Source organism: Pteropus alecto, unplaced genomic scaffold (assembly GCF_000325575.1).
Source record: "Pteropus alecto unplaced genomic scaffold, ASM32557v1 scaffold102, whole genome shotgun sequence".
In the NCBI taxonomy this organism is placed as follows: domain Eukaryota; kingdom Metazoa; phylum Chordata; class Mammalia; order Chiroptera; family Pteropodidae; genus Pteropus; species Pteropus alecto.
In genome coordinates, this window is record NW_006432224.1 from 2,474,577 (window position 1) to 2,485,592 (window position 11,016).

Consider the following 11,016-nt stretch of genomic DNA (forward strand, 5'->3'; position numbering starts at 1 on the left):
CCTCTGTGTGTTCCGCGTCCCAGCTCCCCCCGCCTCTCCTCTGTCCCCTGCCTCCTGTGGCGAGCCCGTTCCCCGCCCTGAAGCTCGGATTGTCCCTGCGTGGTCGTAGCTCTCCGATGCCGGGCCGTGGCGGTGGGGACCGCTGCCACCAAGCCTGCGAGCAGGAGCCGAGGCAGAAAGGAGCCTCCGGGGTCACACGTGTCTCCTTTTCCTTGTCCCCGTTCGGGTCCCCTCCACGCGTAATCCGGCCTCGCTTCTCTCTCAGCCAAAATGAGTGAAGCCACCGGCCCGCTGTCGTCATCATTGGCTCACCCACAAGGTGAGCTCTGTGGGATGGTCCCTGCTCCCACCGCATCAGCCCCGTCCCTGCAGCCCGCGAGCCAGGCAGGACCCGCTCTGCTGTGGGAGCCCCCAGCCCGCGGGGCAGGCGAGTGCCGCCCTCGCCCCTCATCTTCAGGGGCGCGCAGCTCCTCACCTGTGCTGACGGCTGACAAGGTTGAGACATCGCCCGAGGCAGGACGGACGTCCCCTAGGACGCGGCACCTCTGGTACAGTTGGTCCTGCTTCTAGCTTCTTCTAGAAGCGCCCCTAGCCTGAGCGGCAGACCCCAAGGCTGCCACGAGCAGGCAGCGGGGAGCCAGAGGCCGCCGGGGCCCCCGCCCTGGGCCTGGCAGATGCTTTGAAACAGAAGGGTCCCCGGCCAGGCCCCACGAAGCCCGCGCATCTTCTCAGCCGTGCTCAGTCTGTTTCTGCAAACGGAGCGAGAACAGGTCGATGTGCGGGTTTTTCCTCCGCATTTTGGAGAACTGCGTCGTGTTTCTCCTCCGACGAACGTGACAGCACGAAGCGCGTAACAGCAAAATTAAGCCACGCCCTAAGTTAGTGCACACGTTCGTTCGGAGTCGCAGAGGTCGGCGGCGTCGGTGTCCTCTCCAAGCAGGTAGGCCGAGCGTCTTCAGGGGACCATTGGAGCCGCCACGTCGTCGTCCAAGGCTCTGAGGGCGTTTGCAGCCGCGCTGGCATTTCGGTTGTGCTGAGAACTTTGGGGGATTGAGCGAAGGAACGTCAGGGTGCTCTCGTGGGACTGGGGCTCCCCACCCCTCACCCTTCTACTCTCATCCGACACCCCTGCCTGCTGGGCCCCAGCATCCCCAGGCTCAGCAGGAGCCATGGGAGGAGGAGGTGGACAAGGACGGGCCGCAGCTTCTTCACCCTGCTTCTCCTGGTAGCCATGCCCTCCCCGGGGGACGGGTGAGATGGCCGAGGCCCTCCCAGTTTCTACTGCAACTTTCATTATTATTTACGTGTGGCAAGGCCAGCGGATCAGGAGACAGTGGCTGTTGAACAGTTGGTCGTTCATAGCCCCCAGGAGGAGGGGCCACGCCACACCGTGGGCGGCGGGCACCCCGCAAAGTGCCAGGTTGGGCAGGAGGCGGAGACAGCGAGGGACGAGTGGGCTGAGGCCTCATTGTGCTTTTTAGGAAGCGACAGGCAGGCGGGGCCCGCAGGCTCACGACTGGCCGGCCCGACCGACTGCGCGGCCCTGGGTGTGGGTCCGTCCCTGGTGTCCGGTGCCTCAGCTGGCCATGTGGGCAGGGAGTGTGGCCCGAGTGTGAGAGCCCCTGGAGGGGTGGCGGGGCGCAGGCTCTGCGGTGGCGGGGTGCAGGCTCTGCAGTGGCGGGGCACAGGCTCTGCGGTGGCGGGGCGCAGGCTCTGCGGTGGCGGGGCGCAGGCTCTCTGGCGGTGGCTTCCACATGAAAGGACCACCCACAGGGGGGTCGTTTGCTTTTGCTAGGAATCGGTGGCTCTGGGGTCCGGGGGTGTCTGGCCTGCAGGGTCAGCGAGGCCCCACGATGTCAAAGTGTCAGAACCCAGAGACTAAAGCACGGTTAACACCAGACCCTGCCCGGACGGCTTCATCCCGGGGCCTAGGGCTCCGTGGCGGGACAGGCCCGTGGGCCGGCGGGTGCGCCACTGGCCACAGCGCCTCCTCTCTGGAGGGGGAGGCAGGGGCTGCAGCTGGGGGTCAGGACCGGAGCAGGAGGCTGAGAGAGACCGGGCCGGGTGGTCAGCGCTGGTCTCCAAGCCCCTAGGTGACGGTGGCGAGTGTGGATGTGCCTGGACACTTCGGCGGAGCGCACGCAGTGCCACGGGTTCGTAGAACGAGGTCGTCGTTTTGGGTGTCGTGTCAGAGATTTGAGAGTCCTGTTCCTGTCTTAGGCGACAATGGGAGTTACCCAAACCATTTAGCTTTGCACCATTTCTAAACAGCTGTGGAAACCTCGCTTGGCCCAGAATGGCTTTTGGAACGGGACGCGCTGCCGCTTCCGCGGGGGACATGGGCGACCACGCTCTGGGTTTACGCCAGTAAACTCAGGACCGACGAGCAAGACTTGGGGAGGCGTTTGCCACGCCCCGGACGCTGCCACCCGATCTTCGTTGCCATCCGTTTGCCGAAGGCAAAATTCGTCCCTTCTCCATAGCGGGACGGCCACGTCCTGGCCGCCTTCGTCCCGGCGTGGCCCGCCCGGCCGGCTTCTCACGTCGGTGTGCGTCTGTGCACGTGTCGTGTGCTTTCCGTTGCCAGCTTTGCCGTTGTTACTCGATGGAAATGTGTTGTCCCCCGGTTCTGGAGGCGGGGAGTCCATGGCCAAGGAGCTGGCAGCTGCGGGTTCTGCCGAGGCCTCTGTCCTCGGCGTGCAGGTGGCCACTTCGCGCTGTGTCCCCGCGTGGTCACCCCGGTCTGTGCGCTGCCGGGGTCTGTATTTCCTTCTTCTATGGCACCCCGGTCACGTGGGATTAGGGCCTGTTCACATGACCTCGTTTTAGCTTAATTACCTCTTTCAAGACCATTTCCCCAAATACAGTCATGCTCTGACCCTCCCGTCGCCTCGTAACTGGAGCTTCCTCGGTGATTTCTGGGGGTGCTGCGCCCCGTGCTGCCTTGCGTCGATGGGCCCACCCTAAGGATGCAGGTGCCACTGGGGAAGTCGCATGAAAACCCAGAAGTAAGCGGGGAAGCACTATGAAGAACGTGCTGCTGGTCTTTGAGTCGACCTACGTATCGGAAACTCATTCATTCTGGCAAGTTCGCCCAGGGAATTTAAAAAGTCGGGTTCAGGCAGTTTTATGGGAAAGCGTATGTCGCGTAAAGCGGGGACGGCCTGCGTGACTCTCTCCCGCGTGTAACCAGTGCCGCCTGCCGGGGAGCAGGCTCTGCTCGCGCTCTGAGTCATCCGCTGACACAAACTCGTCACCTCCTGCAAATCGCCACCCCTCCTGCCCAAGGCTGCGTCCAGCTCGTGGCCCCAGGCTGGTCCTTGGGCCTCCTGCCACCTGAGCTCTGAACCCCACTCACCGCAGCCATCCCGAGCACGCGAACGACCGGAGTGCGTTTGCCATCCTCACGCTCTGTCCAGATGATTTTTTGTCCCTGCCAATTTGTGGCAAACGGCCCTTTCTTTTTTCATTAGAGAAATGATTACTGTTTTTCTTCAACTGGGCATTTCCAGAGCCCTCCACTTTTAAAGCTAATATCGGAACGGCAGGCTTCTACCGAAAATATTTACCTTTTCTTTGTTGGGGAAAACGGATGCTTCGTTCAAATCTCCACGCACCGTGCTTTCTTCGTCACACCTCGGTCACTGTCCCCCGAGGTGAAGAGCATCGTGAGAGCTGTCAGCCCGCCGTGCTGGTCACATGTTTCCACGTGCGTTTGGACGTCTTATGGCATCTCATTCTTCTCGTTCAGAAACAGGCACTCTGACACCTGAGTCGCACAGAGAAGTCCTAGACTAGCGGGCAGGTTTCACCTCCGGGATCGGTCGACCTGGGCTGCCGGTGTGGCCGGCAGGGTTCCTGTCCCAGAGTCCGTGGCCGAGAGTAAGGGCGGAGGAACGCAGCTGCCGGTCCCCAGACAGCACCGGCCACCGGGGCCTCGGCGTGGATTTAATGCTCTCAGCCCCCGCCAGGTAGATGCTGGAATTCAGGGCCAGAGAGTTTGACACCTGGCCCAGGGTCACACAGAGCCGAGCTCCCGCCCCAGGGCTCTGTCCCCTGCTGTTTCCTTGCCGGGGGCCACACCTTGGCCACACCATAGCACCAGCGTCCCGTCCTGGCTCTGACGCCTCTCTTGGGGTTCACGGCTGAGAGAGCACCTGGCTGGGCCCAGTGTGTCTGACAGAACCAGGAACCAGAAGCCCTGGGCACGTGGACCAGTGACTAGGGGAGGGGACAGCCTCGGGCCACCTTGACCCCTGTCCACCTGGAAATCAGCAAGGTGAAGGTGCAGTGAGCTGGCGTAAGGGGGTGGGGGGTTGGGGCGCCCTCCGCCCCGCCTGTAAAAGAGAGAACGAACCCCACGACAGGTGCTGCTGACAAACCGGAAAAGACGTCGCCCCCCCCTTGTAACTGCCTCGATCTTCAAAGGGAAATCGGTCTTCACTCTGTGGAAACTAAGAAACTCTGTTTCTCCAACGGCCCCGTAAACAACGCAGAGCATCACTTGGGAGAAGATGTTTACAACGCGTAACCAGCAAAGGATTCGTTCCCAGTACGAGCAGAACTGAGTGCGTTGTTTAAGCACGTGTACAGCTGTATTAAAACGCTCGTTTTTAAGAGGCAGTGGAAAGAACCATCCAGAATCCTGGGCACTCACCTGTGTGTGAGGGCGGGGCACGGGTGGAGGCCCCACTGGGTCATGTTCGTACGTGCGTTGGGTGGAGATGTCACGGTGCCCGTTATTTTATAGGCTCTGTAACTACCATGTATGTGACATGCCACCCTTCACACATGTCAACCTGCGTATGTTTTTAAAAAGGGTAAAAAGTCGTTACCGTTAGTTGTCACTGGAGGTAGGCGCCTTGCCCCGTGTGTACGGATGGGGACAGAGAGGCTAAGGGGGTCACACCAGCCGCTAACACGCACATCGCGTGCGTGTGGGGTGCCAGGCGCTGCACGTGAGCTACCGTCTTTAGTTTAGAAGGTGGCCGTCAGCGACCCGCGAAGCAGGCCCCCCGGGGGATCGAACGGACACCGGACCTTGGACCGCGGCCTCCAGCACCGGGCGGGATACACGTCCGGGTCTCTGCCGCGGTGCCCAGGCTGACGATGGCGGGACCTCGGCCCCTGGTTGCAGGGGGCCCAGGAGCGCCACCGTCGTCCGCGTGCTGACGTGGTGCCACACGGCAAGTGGACAGGGACGCCTCGTCACCTCCTGACGAGAGGCCCGTGGAGTAGAGCTGTCACTCCGTGTCCCTCAGAGCCAGCAGGATGGGCGTGATGGCAGAGCTTGCCCACGCCTGGGTTTTCAGCAGATGGCACAGGAGGCTTTAGTTTACGTCAAACGTTGGTCCCCGAGCGCCTGGGGACATGTCCCCACAGGACCGCCTTCCCGCGTGGGCCACCCCATCTCTTTTAACCGCGGGCAAAGTCAGCATTTTGTTCATTTTGTTTTTAAAAATCAATTATATCCCGAGTTCCTGTTTTTTGAGCACCTACTATATGTCGCTGTGGATTCTGGGACAGAGAATGAAGATCGAGCCTGGTTGGGGGAGAGGGGACCCTCTGCTTGGTGAGGTGAACCCCCGAAAGAATGCCGTCCGGACTGGGGGTGCACGGGCGGGGCTGCAAGCCGTCGCAGTCGTGCGCTGGGGGAATTAAGGGGCGCAGGGAAAGGTCCTATGTAAAGTTCAGTGGGAAAAAGAACTTGGAGAAGATGCTAAGCTGCGGGCAGAGAAAATACGAGAAGAAAATAACTCTCGTGTTGTCGTAGGTATTTCTGTGTTTCCCCGACTTTCTGCGGGAGCATCTGTCAGTCTCATCAGAAAAAGTCCTCTTTTCTGTTAGGTCTTCAGTCACTCTAAGGTTTAAATTCGTTTTGATGAAGGCGGGGCCGCCGCAGGCGCGGAGCCGGGCCGGATCCAGGAGGGGCGCCTGGGGCCTCTGGGTGGGCGCCGTGGGCACTGAGCGGCCACCTAGCGTGCTGGTCCCGGCAGGGCGGCGGACGGTCCCGGAGCCTCCGAGGGGCCCGACTTCAGCCACGTGCTGGTATCCGGGCGGGACATGCTGGTGGCTGTCACGGCCCCTGCTTCCCCGTCGAGAGGCCGGGGTGGGCGCAGCGTGTCGGTAGTAACGGAGGCAAACGCCGGGCACGGGACAAGGAGGACAGACCCCTGGCCAGGGAGCACACGGGGATGGCGTCGCTGTCCTCACCAGGCTAGGGTATGGCCTCCCCTCTTCCAGGTTATAGGCTCTTAGTTATAAATCACAAATGCAGTCACGTTTTTAAGTAGAGAAACGAATATAAACTATTAACGGCCGGGAGAGCGACTCAGATCCGCTGTAGAAACGTCCACGTGGTCGAGGAAGCTGTTTAAATCCTCGCTTTTCCAAGGAGCTTTGTTTTCTTTGTCGCCATCGTGCCTTGGGGCCACCGCCACGTGGCCTGGTGTCATTTTTAGCCTCCACATCGGCAGAGAACGGGGAAGGGTGTCCAGAGTGATGTCGGGGGGAACGGGGGTCACTCCCACCCGGCCCGGGGCCGCGTGCGTCCTGCCTGCCCCGGGCCACAGTGTCGGGGACGCGTGCACACCCCGAGCCTCTGTGCCTGCAGGCGTCCGCATGCTGGACGGCGACGTCACCGACGTGGTGGAGGCCAAGTCCCTGGGCATCAGGCCCGGCTACATCGACATCTACAGCGCGAGCTGGGGGCCGGACGACGACGGGAAGACGGTGGACGGGCCGGGCCGCCTGGCCAAGCAGGCCTTCGAGTACGGCGTCAAAAAGGTGTGAGTGGCCGGGGCTGCGGCGGGCTCCCCGGGAGGGCGCGGAAAAGCAGAGCGACCCAGGCCGGAGCCTCGGAAGGGGCCGGGAAGTCCCTTCTGCTCTGGGACCAGAGCGAGGGCGGGGTCGCCCAGGGGCTCAGGGAAGTGGCCGTGCGCCACCCGTCATAGAAAGCTGTCCCAGCGCGAGCCGGCCGGCTGGTCATCTGCCAGCCCCGTCACGCTGCCCCCCAGCCCGAGTGTCCTGGCTGGGGGCATGCGGGTAGGTGGCACGGGTCCTAGCAGGCCACCCGGCCTGACGTCTGCACTGTACGGGTGCAAGCGGTGGCCTGGCCCCCAGCCTCCCGGCGCCTCCTGAGCCACCGTGGGCAGGCGCTGCTCCTTGGATGGCACCTCGCCTGGGACTGAGCAGCAGACACCCCAGCGCTGGCCGTCCCTGAGCAGCTGAGGGCACGCCAAGGGGGCTGGCGGGCTCTGCCCGGGGGCCGACCCCAGTCGCTCCGATCATCCGTTCCCGGTCCTTGTGAGTCACACAGGCTGGGGGCAGGGCTGGGGGCCGGAGCCGAGGCAGCTGTGACAAGCAGCGCGGCAAAACCCGTTTCTGGGCGAAGACAGCTTCTTGGAGCAGACAGCTGTGCCCAGTGTCTGGGTGGCCCCGAGTGGCCAACGAGCCCCAGCCCAGAGCACGGGCTGTGCCAGGGGAGACGCCCGCGGGAGTTTGGGCAGGAAACCTAGGCAGCCATGCGGAGCCGTTGTCCCTTTGACTTCTCCTGTTGGGAGGGACGGGGCGTGAGCTGATTTTATTTATGTATTTTTAAAAGTTTTCTTGGAAGTACTTATGTCATGTAACCTGTGCACCCCGATTAAAATGTGGTCAGAAGGCGGCCTTCCTTCATCGCCCCGCCCATCCCCCAGGCCGGCCCCAGGGGGCTGCTTTTTGAACCGTTTATGATCTTTTCCTAAACGGTACGATTTGACTGCTTTTCTGGATGTGTTATTTTCTATTGATTTCCTTTTACTGGGGTTGAGTATCCTTAGGATGCCCCCAGCCTGGCCAGCCGTCCCCGCTGGATGCCTAGGTGTCCCCCCGTCCCTCACACTTCCGGGCCAGCCCTCGGTGGGCGTCGGGGCCACCTGCCCTCTGGAGGGGCTGCTGCTTCCTGAGGCTGAGGCAGAGGCTCCCCCTCCGCTGCCCGTCCTCCCCCACCGTGGGGCTCGCCTCGAATGTCTGAGAAGCTAGTGACCAAAAGCAGGGCGTCCCTTCCCGTGTCCCTCGGAGCGCCCTGCTCAGCCACACCCTCAAGAAGACAAGAAAAGCGAGTGTGGACACACACCACCCGTCTACAGCGCCGGACCTCGCGCTCATGCTGGGGACACCAGGCAGCTTCCACTGTCCCCAGGACGCCAAGAAAACGCAGGAGGCTGCTTCAGTCAGGCGGCTGAGCGCTTGAACCACGCCACGTGCTGGCCGGGGGATGCTCGGAGGTCCGGGCCTGGCCACGCAGTGCTGCCCACCAGGGGCGCCAAACAAAAGGTCTCATGTTCCCCAGCCCCGGCTCCTGCCACCCGCTCCATCACTGAGATGGCGCAGTCCACTCTTTATGACTAGTGCAGCCTGCTAAAGATCAAGCTTCATGGAAGCTGCCAGTCACAGGCCGCACATTCCGCCTGGAAGACGGTGCCTGAACGGCGTTCGCTCTGAGCGGCTGTCATTTCCGCGAGGGGCCGTGCGACCGTGTGAGATCTCTGGACGGGTCCCCCGTTTCCGGGACGCTGGAACGTCTGGGGCTCGGACAGAAACTCTGCACTCGGAGTCTGAGCAGCATCGTAGCGAGTGAGCAGGTTGCAGAGGGGACCGCGTGTCCCTGCCATTCTTGTATTTTGAATGACTGAGGTCATTTCTTTTTCTTTCTTTGTTTTTGTTTTTTTTTTAAAGTCATCGTAAAGTAAAATATGTCACGTAGGGAGACTCAAATCGCAGCTGTCTGAAGTTGCCTCGGAAAATCCTGGAAACTGGATGATCTCAAACGATCCACAGCTCCCCACTGTTTTTCCTCCTTAGAACCCCGTTTGTCACCTGTGGTCATTTTCTATAAAATCTGGCCTCACCTTAGGCAGGTGACGTGGTTTGGTGGCGGGAGAAGGTTCCGAAGCCAGGATTCGGCAGAAAGACCTGTTTACGGTGGGTCCCTACAAAGCCTCGCTCGTCACTGCCGTCGGAGGGCAGGTTCACGCCGCCTCGTCCAGCCGCTGGGCACCTGCCGGCCCTGAGGACCAGCGCCCGCGGGTTCGCGGGTCAGCTGTCCGCTTCCCAGGCACGACGCCGACATCGGTTTGGACCGGTCGAGGTGGTCGCTCTCCCGCACAGAAGGACAGGTGCTCGGCCGGGCCTGCAGCGTCCCCTGGAGCAGCCGCAGCCGCTCGAGCCGCCCGGGTCCCTGGCGTCTTGACGCAGCTGGTGCTCGAGGCTGGGCCAGCGCTGGGCGCTGTGGGTGCAGAGAGAACGGGGCTGCGTTTGAAAACGGGATTCTGCACGCGAGGGGACCCGCAGGACAGCCTGACCGCCTGGAGGTGCACGGAAGGGACACTGGCCGCTCCCCGGACGGCACGGGCAGCCCCGGGCACCCGTCCCCCCTTCTACCCGTTGGGTCTTCGCGCAGAGTTCACGGTCTCGTCCCTCTTTCAAAAGCGGCTCGCTGTCCCGGAGAAGCGCTTCTCCAGCGGGGGCTCTGGGAAGCTCGCCATGTCCCCCACGGCCGCTCGCTCATCCAAGTTCAGCCCTCATCTCTGTCTCAGCTCCTGTCCTGGGACCCCAGGTCACCGCGATGGGCATCGTAGGCACAGCTCTGGGCTGGGCCGGCTGGCGTGGCGGCCCCTGGCTTTCCCGCAGAGCACAGAGAGGCCCACTGGGCCGTCTCCCCAGCCAGGTCCCGCGACTCTGCCATTTTCAGGCTCTCTCCACCATCAGATTCAAACCCGTGTCCCCAGTGCGTGCACGTGGTCTGAGCGCACCCTTCCTAGCCCCTTTGGAGGGACCGTCCGCGGGCCGCGGGGCCCCGGCGGCCGGGCTGACGCCTGTCCCGTGCCCCCTCCAGGGCCGGCACGGCCTGGGCTCCATCTTCGTCTGGGCGTCCGGGAACGGCGGGCGGGAAGGTGACCACTGCTCCTGTGACGGCTACACGAACAGCATCTACACCATCTCCGTGAGCAGCACGACCGAGAACGGCCACCGGCCGTGGTACCTGGAGGAGTGCGCGTCCACGCTGGCCACCACCTACAGCAGCGGCGCCTTCTACGAGCGGAAAATCGTGAGTGCCCCCGGCGGGCCGCCTGCATGTCCCCGGCGCGGGCGGGGGGCTCGGGGCCACTGTCACCCCTCGGGGAGCCGGCTGTGCCCCGGCAGCCTCCTTCAGACCCCGACCTTCTCATGTTTGCACAGAATGCCAATTAAAACCTTCTCTGGCTTTCGAGACGTTAAAAATAACCCTTAAGAACCGGGCACGTTCCCGGCAAGGCGTCTGCTTTTAGCTCTGTCACATTCTGTGGTCACACCGCTTGGGATCCAGCTGACGTGTGTCAGCACACACGGCCGAGTCCGAGAACATCTGGCTTTTGTGCCGAGAGGCTTCTCGGGTCCGCGTCCCCTGCCCGGCGTCCCCTCGCGGAGCGGGACTGTGCGTTGTCTTCCGTGAAGTGGGGGTTCCAGAGGACTGCGAGTGGGGTCTGCGGTGCCCCCTTTTCTAGTGCTTTCTCACTTTAAAAGAAGACAGACGGCGGGCGTGAGTTCGGGGGTCACGCAGAATCCCAGGGTTCAGCCGTCGGGAGGGCTTCAGACACCGAATATGAGGCCGTTTGGGAGGCGCGTCGCTTCCCGTGCTAAGTGGCATCTTTTCGTGCCTCCTGTGGCTCATCCGCGCCTTCGGAATCATCCGCACTTTGTTCTGACGCTTCCGTGGGAGCGGGAGGGCTTCCCGTCCTCCCCTTGGCTCTGGCCACAGTCCTTTGCCCCAGCCCGGCGGCGGCCGCGGCTAAGGCAGGTGCTGACGTCGGTGGTTGTTCGGGCAGCGAGGGTCTGAACCGCGTCCTGTCCGCTTGGGGACCGCGCACGGCCTGGCCTGTGCGTGAGCAGACGCCGTGCTGAAGCCTGACAGCGGCCTGCGGGCCGGAGCTGCGAGGCGGACACCAAGTCCCCAGGGGTGGGTGGCTGTGCGTGTGTGTGTGTGTGTGTGTGTGT

The 11,016-nt window shown here is 62.6% G+C and overlaps 1 protein-coding gene across 1 annotated transcript in view; it reads left to right on the plus strand.

Annotated features, from left to right (window-relative positions):
- PCSK6 (proprotein convertase subtilisin/kexin type 6) overlaps positions 1 to 11,016 on the plus strand; it is an 84,011-nt gene that overhangs the window by 25,172 nt on the left and 47,823 nt on the right. The window contains exons 7-9 of the mRNA XM_025043525.1: positions 5,997 to 6,109; positions 6,614 to 6,786; positions 9,878 to 10,090. Coding sequence (XP_024899293.1) covers positions 5,997 to 6,109; positions 6,614 to 6,786; positions 9,878 to 10,090 — 499 coding nt within the window. The remainder of the gene's footprint in view (positions 1 to 5,996; positions 6,110 to 6,613; positions 6,787 to 9,877; positions 10,091 to 11,016) is intronic.